General features: G+C 47.0%; 1 protein-coding gene across 42 annotated transcripts; it reads left to right on the top strand.

Annotated features, from left to right (window-relative positions):
- The first annotated feature begins 263 nt into the window (after positions 1 to 263).
- Positions 264 to 6765, top strand: LOC119346039 (putative methyltransferase At1g22800, mitochondrial). Of its 42 annotated transcripts, none has more exons than XR_005167344.1 (11): positions 264 to 918; positions 1376 to 1500; positions 1674 to 1983; positions 2438 to 2549; positions 2628 to 3296; positions 3375 to 3592; positions 4091 to 4188; positions 4444 to 4524; positions 5161 to 5237; positions 5840 to 6377; positions 6499 to 6765. XR_005167344.1 is itself a non-coding variant. In XM_037615792.1 (5 exons), the coding sequence occupies exons 1-5, from the start codon at positions 2541 to 2543 to the stop codon at positions 5191 to 5193; spliced, it is 252 nt and encodes an 83-aa protein (XP_037471689.1). In that variant the 5' UTR covers positions 2539 to 2540; the 3' UTR covers positions 5194 to 5497. The 42 variants fall into 42 exon arrangements, 1 of the variants encoding a protein (XP_037471689.1); XR_005167387.1 differs by lacking the exons at positions 5840 to 6377; positions 6499 to 6765 and having other exon boundaries at positions 266 to 918; positions 2628 to 2687; positions 2767 to 2804; positions 2884 to 3296; positions 5161 to 5497; XR_005167381.1 differs by lacking the exons at positions 5840 to 6377; positions 6499 to 6765 and having other exon boundaries at positions 266 to 918; positions 2628 to 2804; positions 2884 to 2988; positions 3184 to 3296; positions 5161 to 5497.
- Positions 6766 to 13092: the final 6327 nt, after the last annotated feature.

Below are 13092 nucleotides of genomic sequence, written 5' to 3'. Positions count from 1 at the left end.
ATGCAAATCATTTTCATGGTCTAGCAAATTTAAAACAAAAAAGCTAGCCAACTCACCTCTAGGAGGCTCCCCCGATTGGGCCTTCGTGGGCCGTCGGATCTGCCCTTCTGGCGTGTCCTGGCCGTCGGATCTTCACCTCGCTATAACAGATTTTTCATTTCGCGGTCGTTTTGACTGACCAATAACGAGTGGGCTCGTCTCGCGTGCTTGTTGGCTGGGTTGGCGGTGGCCGCGTGCATGAGATTTTGCCCAATCCGCGCCCCGCATCCCGCGCTAGCCACCACCCAAACCCTAGCCCTGTTTCCCCTCGATCCCCATAGCCTCGCCCGCCTCCTCCATCCCTCCTCCTCGCCTCGCCACGGCCTCCACCCCGGAGCCTCGCCGCCGCCTGCGATTCCTCCCTCCTGCCCGCAGAGCCCATTGGGCTCGCCAACCCTAGCCCCAATCCACATCCCCCACGCCCCTCACTGGTCCCTCCTCCTCCTTCCCTCGTCCGCCGCCTCGCTCCCTCGGTCTCCTCCCTCGTTGCCGTGGCCTTCGGCCTAGGAGCCCTGCCGCCTACTGCTCCTCCTCACCACCTCGCCTCTTTCTCCTCCTCGCCTTCCCATCGCTCGCGCGCAGGTCACCACCGTCGGAGAACATGGGAGTGCGGGTCTTCAAGTTGGGGTGGTCAGGAGGGCTTCCCAACCTGACGTCGCCTCCTCCTCCTCGCAGCGTCGTCGCGCGTGCACCTTCTTCTCCTCCCTCCTTCCTCCCTCGTCACTACTTCCACCAGTCCCCTCCCTTCCTCGTCTGTGGCCGCTGCTGACCCATCCTCCGGCCTCCGCGTCTCCGCCCAGGCGGCAAGGCCCCCAGCCCCCCTCGGGCCCTCCGTACAGCCCGCTTCTGCCTCGTCCAACTCGCTACTTAGCTCCCAAGGTAATTTCAATGGTGATACCTGACGCTGTATGTGTCTGACTGTCTGTTCACTGTCTTTCTATGGCGATAGCTTGATATATGGCTGATGTATGTTCAGTCTTCGTTTTTTCCCTCTTGGTGAATGGTGATATATGCATGGTGATAGCTGCTACTGTATGTGTATATGTTGTGGTATTCTTTCTTATTGTTGTATGTGTATGTATGTATGTATGCAGTGAGCATTCCGTTTCTGTCCTCCTTCGTTTTTGTTGGATGCATGCGTCCAGTTAGATTTTTCAGAGCATATGTATGAACGACTTAGATTTTTGCAGAGCATATCATATGTGTAATGAGTTAGATTTTTGCGGAGGGTATCTATGCGATTCATCTCCCTCTGCTACTTGATTAAATGGATGAATCCAGTTAGATTCTGAATGTGATGAACGTCTTATATAATATGCCACACATGGTGCAGCAGGCTCGGAGGGCAGCGGACACGGCAGGCTCGGCAGGCAGCGGGCGCGATGGTCAAGGCCAGGGGCGCGGATTGGGGAGATGCGCACACGAGGAGCGACGGCGACCGCGTCTGCCGCCAACATCGAGGTGAGCTTCACCCAATCTCTCTCTTACTCTCTCTGTGCGGCCTCCTCCCCTTGGCCCCTGATTCATTGATGAGGTATGCCAATATGCCATGGTTGTGTGTTCGCAAACCCTTCCCTCTTATCACTATCAAATAGTGTCAAACAGAGCATCTTATACTTTGTTTCTACGTGCAGATTAGCTCTTCGTTCTTTCAAGCCCTATGTTGCTTACTCAAATGTTTGTGGCAATTGTATCCTTGTACCATGAATATTTGTACTTAGCAGATCAATATAAACATATTGGCTATCTATTTACCAATTCAGAATTTAAAGCACTTTATTTTATGGCCTTGAGTAAAAGTTCAGTCGTTGTTGGCTGGAAGACATCTTCAATACGCCGTCAACACGAGCTTCCCAAGGTAATGATCTAAGAGGAAGTGAGTTGGATATGAGATGGGGACAGAAGATCCTGCAACGATGTTGTTTCTTTGTTCTCCTGCTCAAGGTTTGCCCTTTCCTACTTACTGTCATGGTGGTTGGTTCACTGCTCGTTTTATTGTTTTGGAGTTAGCTGCCTGTCGTGTTTTGATTTGCCTCGTGCTGCTTATATTTCGTGTTTGCGTGTGGGAAGGATGTGTGCTATAGATTTTGTGTGTGCATCCGAGATACCTAGAATGGTTGAGAACTGAATGTGTTGCCCTATTTAATTGGCATATTCAACTTAATTAATACGCCTTTTAGCTGTGGCTTCTGCCCAAACTTTTGAAAGTGCAGATGATCACTCTATCGGGTAATGGTGTTTTCTATTGCAATTTGTCAGCTATACTACATGCTGCCCCTGTTTCTTTTGCTCTGCTAAAAATGTGTGCTTACTTTCAATCTTATTAAATCAATAGACTTGCGGGCGTATAGTATTTCTGTAATCTCTGTGCCTTACCGGTTTTGTGATTTCAACTCAGGTGGATGAGCCCCGTCCTGTGTTATTCCCCTTGGTTTCTGAAGCTCCCAGGATTTAATAATGAGTTTCTTGGGCTTCATTGGACAAATGATCTACCTCGAGCAATGATACAGGTAAGTCTTTTATTTTAAACACTGAAAGATTAGGTTATCAAGCGCTAAAAATCTGAACTATGGTAATTGGCAGTGTAGGTTGGCGTTGAAGCCTGATGGCGTTTTTCTTGCAGCAAATATTGGCGGGAAGACTCTAAAGTGATAATCTTAAATTTGCCATTTACCGACATTTTCCAGTTTCTTGTTTGACTTGCCTTTTCTTGGATGCGATGATAAGGGAACTAAGAATTGCGTGCACTATTGCTCAAATCGAACGTAAGGGAGGCATCAGTCCTCGAATGTTGCCTTTAGAACAAGTATGATTCCTTTATAATATGAGATTTTGCCCTTCCAGGAGTTGATGTAGATCGATATACAGTCAAGTACAATACTGGCGTGTATAAAAAAACTTGAATTTTCCTGGGATTGAACTTTGAACTAATAAATCTAGACTATGGAGGTAATGTGCTTTGCATTATTATAGATCGTATATGCTGCTCTTACTTAATTATACTTTCTAATTACATGCTGCCCCTGTTTCTTTTGCTGTGCTAAAAATGGGTGCTTACTTTCAATCTAATCGCATCAATAGACTTGCGGGCGTATAGTATTTCTGTAATCTCTATGCCTTACCGGTTTTGTGATTTCAGCTCAGGTGGATGAGCCCCGTCCCGTGTTATTCCCCTTGGTTTCTGAAGCTCCCAGGATTTAATAATGAGGTGTCTTGGGCTTCATTGGACAGATGATCTACCTCGAGCAATGATACAGGTAAGTCTTTTATTTTAAACACTGAAAGATTAGGTTATCAAGCGCTAAAAATCTGAACTATGGTAATTGGCAGTGTAGGTTGGCGTTGAAGCCTGATGGCGTTTTTCTTGCAGCAAATCTTGGCAAGAAGACTCTGAAGTGATAATCTTAAATTTGCCATTTACCGACATTTTCCAGTTTCTTGTTTGACTTGCCTTTTCTTGGATGCGATGATAAGGGAACTAAGAATTGCGTGCACTATTGCTCAAATGGAACATAAGGGAGGTATCAGTCCTCAAATGTTGCCTCTAGAACAAGTATGATTCCTTTATAATCTGAGATTTTGCCCTTCCAGGAGTTGATGTAGATCGATATATAGTCAAGTACAATACTGGCGTGTATAAAATAACTTGAATTTTCCTGAGATTAAACTTTGAACTAATAAATCTAGACTATGGAGGTAATGTGCTTTGCATTATTATAGATCGTATATGCTGCTCTTACTTAATTATACTTTCTAATTTCTATAACCTGGTGTGTTCACATAGAAATTAGTGTGTTTACATAGAGATCATAGATGCTTTCCATGATGATGTGTTGTTTATTGTCCAAGGACTTGATAAACTAGCAGAAACCATAGATGCCAAGTTTCTAATGACGAAGACTTTACGCTGGTTCATGTTTGCATTGGAGCTAAAGTTTTGTTGTTATTTAGTGTGTTTTGTATTATATCCAATACCGTTCCGTACTTCCATTTCTCCTGGATGATTAAGATGATATTTTTTCTAACTGAATTAATTTGTCCCCTATTTCAGAAGTAACGCTCAAAAGCCTGAATAGAATTCCTTGGGAAAGGGTAGATGTTAGCTTCAAGAGAAGTAGACAATGGATTTTTGCCCACAGCACCATTCAGGTATGTTATGAACCCCATTACCTTGGTAATAGTTTTCCTTGTGTTACTTAATTATCCCCTGGTATATTCTGTTGTCTCCATACATGTTAATCCGATAACATATACGAAGGCAGTGTAGGTAATGGCATAGCAGATTTTAGTTTCATGATCTTACTTAAATGTAGTTCTGGGGATAGATAGCTTTACACTATCCGTCATGTGCATGGCTGTCGAAGTACATCATCGTTATGATGTGTATGGTTTCTCTATTTTCAGCCCTACTGCTCCTGAGCCCAAATCCCATGACCATGCCCCCACCTCTCCTTTGTTAAATGAAGGGAGTCTGGTTGCTAAAAAGTGAGTTTTCTTAATCAGTAAGTATGGCCCCTCTGCACATGCTGTTTCTTCGTATTTATGAGGCCCTCAAGCTTTGTCAGTTTTCTGATAGATATGGAATTTTAATTTCATAGTCCCAACAACGGTGGATACTGATCGAGCTATCTATTATTTATTGTCAATCTGTAATACTTTTGTCAGCTTCTAGCATGTCGTTGCTCTGCCAGAGTGCAATTTTCTCTGCATGGCATACACCAGGTACCATTAGTTGATATGTTTGTTGAAGTTTTATTGCAAGTTAAATAAATGTGTAGTGTGGCATACTGATTATTATAGTTTGATAATGTCAGGCGCCGATGGCTTTAGATATGTAAATAAAATATGGTGATTGTCACCGGCATGTAGTGTGGCATACTAATCAAATGACTAAGCATTTAATTATTGTTCTGTTATGTTATTGATTTCACCGGCTTTATGTCGGCCGATTAGTTCTGAAGGATTCCACATCGGCTAATTTAGATTATGTTACTAGAGTATTAGAAGAAGTTCCTGATATATGTATTTAGAGCATTTGCTGAGATTTGATGCAAAATATTGATGACCAGGCATTATACTGCGCATAAGCACAATTTTTAGTTTTTCTTTTTATTGTTGCAGCAGCTTTTCTATAGCAATAGCCAAATAGTGTGACATAACACTATTCCATTTTCACAGGCCATAACACATCTTTACATGTAAGTTTGTTCTCTAGATAGTTCTCTTTCCAAGATTTTCATATCATATTTGTTGTGGGATCTGACTGCTTTACCATATTTTCCTGGTGTGGACGATGTTATAGAGTGAGCTACCATCACTTCTCATTACTGACTGTAATCAATATATATATATATGTGTGTTTATGCCATAAAAGATGGATATTTGTCGAAGCCATTGTCGTGTCATGTAATTACCTGGAGATCAGCTATATAGTTTTGTTCGGATTGTAAAGTGGAAACTACAACTCCCATGTGATTGTCATTTGATTATTTACTTCCTCAAGTAGTATGGATATGGTGCTGCCAGGATATTAAGTATATTCATGAATTTGTATAAACCACGTTCTACGATTCACTTCTGTTATGCATATTTACTTTCCAGTTTTAGGACTGAAAGCCATCCATTGTAATGAACTTGGTTGTATGGGCATTACCTATTTGACTTAGGCTTGCTTCATCACATATAGACTGCTTTTCTTTTCCCCACTCCTTGTATGACCTAAAACTATCATGTATATGAGGCAAGTTATTAGCAATTTTTCACATTTTCTTACTTGCAATATTGTGCTTGCCTATTTCAGGTGTTCCAAGACCCAATTCATCGGAAAAACAACACATACAACACTTTTTTCTTTTGAACTTTGGTTACCCTTATACAAGCCCCCATTCATTTTGTTTATATGGTGGTTAGAATAGTAACCATATGTGCTTGCTCGATACTGATAAATGGAATATTTTCAAAGCACGTATGGTGTGGATATGTTCGCAATTTGGCGCAACGGCAGATTACTAAAAAATACACATTTTTTCAACATGACATGGTCTTGAAATGGGACTCTACTACCAAATTAAAATGTGTAGGTATATCTCATTGTAGATGACAAGTCTCTATTTTTTTATTAAAGGGGTTTAAATTTGTTATCATATATGCTTGCCCGCTACTAAAACAACTAAAACATGGAATTTCTTTTCATGCTGAACATGGATTTAGTGGGTCTCTATGCTATTTGTTACCCAGCCGATGAACCGAGAAAGAAAGGAAGGGGATAGACAGTCTTTGCTCGCTCCGCCCCCGCCGCTTCTTATTCAGCTCCTCACGGGTCACAGGCATCGCTCTACGTGAGTTGGGCTAAATAACATATGGGCTATCCTAATACCTTCTGATCCCTATATTTCTGTATATTCACAACAAAGACATGTTTTTTTAGGTTTCTTATCTTTTTCCCCTCCTTTTTTGCAGGAAAAATATGCATGGCCAGGTTTCTCATCATGATAACCATGTTTCCAAACTTGCTAAAAAATACAACCATGCCAACTTTACTCTCTCATCATAGTGCCCTTATTTTCAAACTGAGCATATTCATATTATGCACAGTTTCCCTTTTTCCATACTATTATTTAACAACGTAATAAACATGTTTAAAAAATAGCATGATTTAGTTGAAGGTTCTTGCAGCATGAAACTATTTTCATCGACAACATGTCTTCAGCAGGTCTCTGCGCCATTTGGTGCAACAGGTCAACTAGTATTGTTCTAAAGGATCAGTAGGAGGTACATCAATAGAAGCGAGACCAATAATTTCATCCTTACTAGGCAAATATTTCTTATGAGGTTTTCTACTAAACTTGGAAAAATTAAATTCATGAGATTCATCATCATAGCTAACACCGACAGTTTGTTTCTCACAATCTATTTTAGCATTGAAGGTGTTCAAGAAAGGTGTACCAAAGATAATGGGACAAAAGTCATCTTGTGGGGAACCAAGAACAAGAAAATAAGTCGGGTATTTTATTTTCCCACACAAGACTTCAGCATCTCTAAGAATCCCAATTGGTGATATAGTATCTCTATTGGCAAGTTTAATAGTAACATCTATGTTTTCTATTTCAGCAGGTGCTATTTCATTCTTAATTTCTTCATATAAGGAAAAAGGAATGGCACTCACGCTAGCACCTATATCACATAAACCATGATAACAGTGATCTCCTATCTTGACTGAGACAACAGGCACGCCAACAACTGGTCTATGTTTATCTTTTTCATCGGGTTTGGCAATTCTAGCAGCTTCATCACAGAAGTAAATAACATGCCCATCAATATTATTGACAAAGAGATCTTTAACCATAGCGACACTAGGTTCAACTCTGATTTGTTCAGCTGGTTTAGGTGTTCTAATATAACTTTTGTTGACCACAGTTGAAACTTTAGCATGTTCCTTCATCCTAACAGGGAAATGTGGTTTTTCAATATAAGCAGTGGGAACAACTGGATCAACATTGTAAATGATAGTTTCTTTGTCGGTGTACAAAACTATGAGTACTTATGTACCACTTACTTGTGCACGAATAGTCGCAGCCACGCCTACGGTAGGGCTTGGCGAGGCAGAGGAAGATAAAACACAAAGACTGCCAAGACAGTTACTCGAAGAACAAGGAGCGGAAGGCGAGCTGGACCTCCCCCGGCAAACACCCTTACCGGGGCAACCTATGCAACACCAGCAAGCCCATCACCCTTGAGGCTGAGAGTTCTGACACCATCGACAATGTTAAAACCAAGATCTGAGAATGCATGCTTGATAGCATACAGATCCTCATAAAGATTGAAAGCCTACGAGTCCACGTGGGACCAGAGGACGAAGACCCCCAGCAAGATCCTTGCCAGGGATAACTGCAAGGCCCCGGCAAGCCTTGCTGGGGACGATCGCTGGGCCGCGGCCAGGCCCGCGCCCGACAATGACTTGCCACCTCACCACGACTCCAGTGCGACGACCAGTGTGCCAACTAAGCAAGCGCCCGTGTGGCAGCCTGTAGATCTTCATGGAGGCTCTACCATCCCACCAACAAAGAAGCTAGTTAGCCAGTGTGGCACTACATGCCTCGTCAGCCTGGACGCGTGTCGAGGCAAGGAGGAGCGGCGACAGACGGGATGGCTTCTATTGCCGTCCCCGATAAAGGAAAAGGGCACGTAGGCAGTGCATTAAATGCATTTGTCCTATGGTGACGAGCGATAAGCACGTACAGTGTAGCTTGCCACCTCCTGTGTGCCACTGTGGCAACCCCTTTACGTATAAAAGGAGGCCCGAGGCGTACAGAGACAAGATTCAGACTTTTGGACCGTGCTTGCACGGCAGCTCGTTCAAAAGCTCAAGAACACATATATCCAGACAAGCAGGACTAGGGTATTACGCATCTTTGTGGCCCGAACCTAGGTAAAAATCCATGTGCGCTGACTGTTAGACCTACTATTCGTGCATCTAATCCCCCGCCGAACGTAGAAGGGATACTTGTGATCCCATAGGTGTTCGTTTCCTTGACATCTTTGGCGCGCCAGGTAGGGGGAATTAGTTGCAAGAATCTGTTCTATTAGTTAGTGTAGTAGTTTCTTCATCGCCATGGCGCCGAAGAAGAAGATGATCGTAGTGGCCGTCCCGTCTGGAGCCTCCCCGCCCATGCCCGCACGGACGGGTGATGTGGCAGACGCCAGTGGTGGAGGAGATCAAGATCGTCCACGCCACCCAGATACGACAAGCCAGGCGAGCGGTGTCGTCTGCAGTGGTGACAGCGGCCCGCACGCCGCCGCGCCCAAGGATGGAGCCGTGCTACCTGTGGGTGGTGCGGGGACCTCCAAGGGTAGAAGGACGCCCCGCCAGCGCATGTGTTGCAGTCTTCCCAGCTCGTGCGCGATGAACAGCGCCGCGACAGTGAGGACCCTAGGCGTCGCCATGGCAAGAGCCCTCTGCGTCACTCTCATGACGCGCAGGGCCGACATGCATGCCATGACGCTGGCAAAAAAGGTGTGTGGCCACGGAATCGTGATGGGACTCCTTCTAACATAGTTAGAAGTCTTAGTTCCTCCCATTTCTTGCACCTGTCGCTGCCACCCACATGAGCAGAAGCACTGTCGCGAGCGCAGCTAGTCCTCGACTTTCCTCCTGCTCTGGAGAAGCAAGAAGAGTGGACGGCTGCCACTCAAAGCCTTATTGGACATGCCAACATGGATGGACACCGGGAAGCAAGTCCGGCGCGGCACCGGACCATCGAGCCGGCACGCGTTGACAGTGGAAGGGTTGGAGGCGCCGCAGCCACGATGCACTCCCCTCCATCGCGGCCAGCCCGTCGGATTGACGCCCATGACAACGTGTCCACGGTGTCGTCTGACCCACGGACGCATAACGACCAACGTCAAGTTCTTCGAGAGAGGCTCAAGGAAGATGCCCGGACTACCATCGAGCACCGACAGGAGGCACATCATCAATCTGATAGGCGTGATGGGCTTACTGCGTACACGCCTGCGCCAGGGGACGCTAACGACTTGCCTTATGCGATAACTTGTCGAGCGTTCACCCATGAGCTGCGGCAGTTCCAGTGGCCCAACACCCGCGTGTTCAAACCGGAGGTCCCGAAGAAGTACGAGGGCAAGACTCATCCGTCTGAATTCCTGAGCGTCTACACCATCGTGATGCAAGCCGCCGGAGCACGAGACGACAAGGTGCTCGCCAACTATTTCCCGTTGGTGCTCAAGCCCAACGTCAGGTCATGGTTGATGCATTTGCTAATAGACTCCATCTCCTCTTGGTCCGATCTGTGCCACGAGTTTGTTGGTGCCTTCACGGGCGGCCACGTAGCTCCTGGCCAGGCAAGCGATTTGCATGTGATCCCTCAGAGGGATGGAGAATGTTTGTGCAAATACATACAGAGATCCAGCTGTGTGCAGTACAACATCCCCGATGTTCATCCCGCCGTTGTCATCAGCATGTTCCATCAGAACGTGCACAACCGTAAGATGCGTGAAGAGCTGGCGATGAACAAGGTTACAGATGTTGCCGAACTGTACGTTCTGGCCGATAGATGTGCCCGAGCTGAGGAAGGAAGAAAGTACCCCGACGAGGATGTCGACGCGGGAAGTGACTCTGAAGACAAAGACGTCGTCGCCCCGACAAAGAAGGGTCGACGATGTAATAGGAAGCGCAAGGGAAAGACCGTGCTTGCCATCGAGGAATCCGACAACCCTGGCACCGCCAAGAAGGTCAAGGTTGATGACCCCGACAAGGAGATTACCAGGTACAACGCCTGCCGGGCCTTGGCGGTTGCTGTCGGTGTCAAAACCAGCGGATCTCTGGTAGGGGGTCCCGAACTGTGCGTCTAATGTTGATGGTAACAGGAGGCGGGGACACGATGTTTACCCAGGTTTGGGCCCTCTCTATGGAGGTAATACCCTACTTCCTGCTTGATTGATCTTGATGAATATGAGTATTACAAGAGTTGATCTACCACGAGATCGTAATGGCTAAAATCCTAGAAGTCTAGCCTATGTGATTATGATTGCCTCTACGGACTAAGCCCTCCAGTTTATATAGACACCGGAGGGAACTAGGGCTGTACAAAGTTGGTTACAAAGAAAGGAATTTTCATATCCGATCGCCAAGCTTGCCTTCCACGCCAAGGAGAGTCCCATCTGGACACGGGAGAGAGTCTTCTGTCTTGTATCTTCATGGCCCAACAATCCGACCCACGTTACATAGTCCGGCTGTTCGAGGACCCCTTAATCCAGGACTCCCTCAGTAGCCCCTGAACCAGGCTTCAATGACAAGGTGTTCGTCGCACAGATTGTCTTGAACATTGCAAGGCAGGTTCTTTCTCCCAATACTCCAAAATAGTCTTTGAACACAAAAATCGTGTCCGGCTCTGCAAAACAAATTCCACACACAACCGTAGAGAGTATAATATTTCACGAATCCAATCTACTGACAACTTTTTGTAGCGTGACATCATGTCACCGCCTGGCCATTATTTGAACCGTTTTTTAGCCTGCCGCTCCATATTTCGAGATGCGGTTTTATTGGCACGTCTTGTCAAAGCAGAGATCGTGTCCCCTTATTTCGGGATTCTCATCAATACGGGCGTGGGTAACCCAACCGTGCCACCTGCGCGACCCTTGGGGAATAGGCGAGCTTTTAGGGCGAGTGGGGAGGCACTTGATATTCGCTGCCTTTATAAAGAGATAAGAATTCACCTCTTCCACCCATGCCTTCTTTCTCTCTGCCTCCACCATTCTCGAGCTCCAGCGCCCAAGTTCTCATCTTTTCCGCCAAAAAAAGCACTCCAACCATGTCCGGATCCAGAGCGCAGGGCAAGTGGATGGCCTCCTCCGTCAAGGAGAAGGACATTACGGCGCTCCAGGAGGCCGGGTATTTGTCCAAGGAAGTCACCCACCGGCTTCCAGCCAAGGGACAGATCGTCCCCACCCCGGAGCCCCATGAGAGGGTAGTATTTATTCCCCACTTTGTCGACGGGTTGAGATTTCCTCTTCACCCGTTCGTCCGCGGACTCATGTTCTACTATGGGATGGTTTTCCATGATCTGGCCCCCAACTCCTTCCTTAACATCTTGGCATTCATCGTTGTGTGCGAGGCCTTCCTCCGCATTCCACCCCACTTCGGATTATGGTTAAAGACCTTCAATGGGAAGCCGAAGGTGGTGAGTGGCCATCACGCAGAGCGCGGAGGCACCATGGTGAGCAAGATGCCCAACGTCACAAGGCCCGAAGGCTCCTTTGTGGAGATCGTCAAAGGGTGACAAAAATTGTGGTTCTACATCACAGAGCCACGCGGCACTACCTGGGCCGCGGCTCCCGAATTCCAGTCCGGAGCCCCGATGTGGCTCACCTCCTGGCCAGAGAAGGGCTTGGATTGGGCTGCGTCAGACGAGCTGACAGCACTGCAGACACGCATCCAGAGCACGGTGGACTGGAACATCAAGCTTGTCAACATGATCCAGGTAATGCTAGTTCGCCGGATCCTTCCATGCCAAAGTCGGACCTGTAATTTGTGGGAGTTCGATCTGGCCAAGCACCAGACCCTGCAACATTTCTTTGGCATCACGCACGAAGGCATTTAGAAGGTGCTCTTAAAGGCCAGCGAGACGTGGCCGGTTACAGCCAAGGAACATGGGCACGACTTGGCCCATCCCGCTAGTCCAGTAAGTTTTTCCATGTTTTCAAGGTGTATCCTTTACTTGCATACTCGAGGAAGACGCCTAATCCTCCCTACTGATTCTCTCAAGGCTGGATAAAGAAGGCATAGCCGATTCACTGTTCGGCTCCACTGCCCGAAGACCCAACAATTCCACTTCTAACGAAGATGCTGGTTTCGGCGGCCTATCAAGCGCCGGAGAAGAAGGCCAAGAAGAAGGCCAAGGGGACCAGAGGTGGCCTCCGTACTAAGGGCACTTCGGACATGACGTTTGAAGACGCCAAGACTCACTCCTCCACCGTCGAGGATGACAAGGAAGAGGAGGAGGAAGAAGAAAGCCATTCCCCCCTGAGGGAGGGAGAAAGAAAAGGACGGCCTCCACGCGTCTGGAGGCCGAAGCGTCCAAGAAGGGGAAAGCTTCCCTCCTGGACAACTCCATAGCGGCCATCGACAGCAGCTCGGAATGGCGCCCCAGGGACAAGCCCCTGGCCAAATCATGAGTAATCAAAAACCCGGACATATTCATATATCCGACCTTGTCTACTTCATAGTCTTAACATGTTGAATCATGCATTTGCAGTCCAGCTCGGTCCGACCTCAAGCGGTCCTCATCTTCGGGAGATTCGCTGGACCCAAAGGCGATGGACAACGAGTCCCTTCCAGCGGACTCCTCTCCCAAGGCCATGGATGGCGCCGAGGCGTTGTCTCGAAGGATCCCAGGCCAGGGAGAGACTCAGGAGGCCATCAGGGCGGCGCTGGACGATGAAACTTCAGCCGCCGGACACATGGGGGAGAAAATCTCCATGGATACTGACGATGGGGGCCATATCCAATTCGACCCCCAGCCGAATACAATTACGGAG

Source organism: Triticum dicoccoides, chromosome 1B, assembly GCF_002162155.2.
Source record: "Triticum dicoccoides isolate Atlit2015 ecotype Zavitan chromosome 1B, WEW_v2.0, whole genome shotgun sequence".
Lineage (NCBI taxonomy): Eukaryota > Viridiplantae > Streptophyta > Magnoliopsida > Poales > Poaceae > Triticum > Triticum dicoccoides.
This window is presented reverse-complemented; position numbering and strand designations above follow the sequence as displayed.

What these genes read in the sequence shown, in the direction of transcription:
- LOC119346039 (XM_037615792.1), top strand. An exon ending in CTTGGCAAGAAGACTCTGAA is followed by an intron (nt 3,435 to 3,513) that starts GTGATAATCTTA and finishes TGCGATGATAAG; the next exon opens with GGAACTAAGAATTGCGTGCA. An exon ending in TCAAATGGAACATAAGGGAG is followed by an intron (nt 3,561 to 4,090) that starts GTATCAGTCCTC and finishes CCCCTATTTCAG; the next exon opens with AAGTAACGCTCAAAAGCCTG.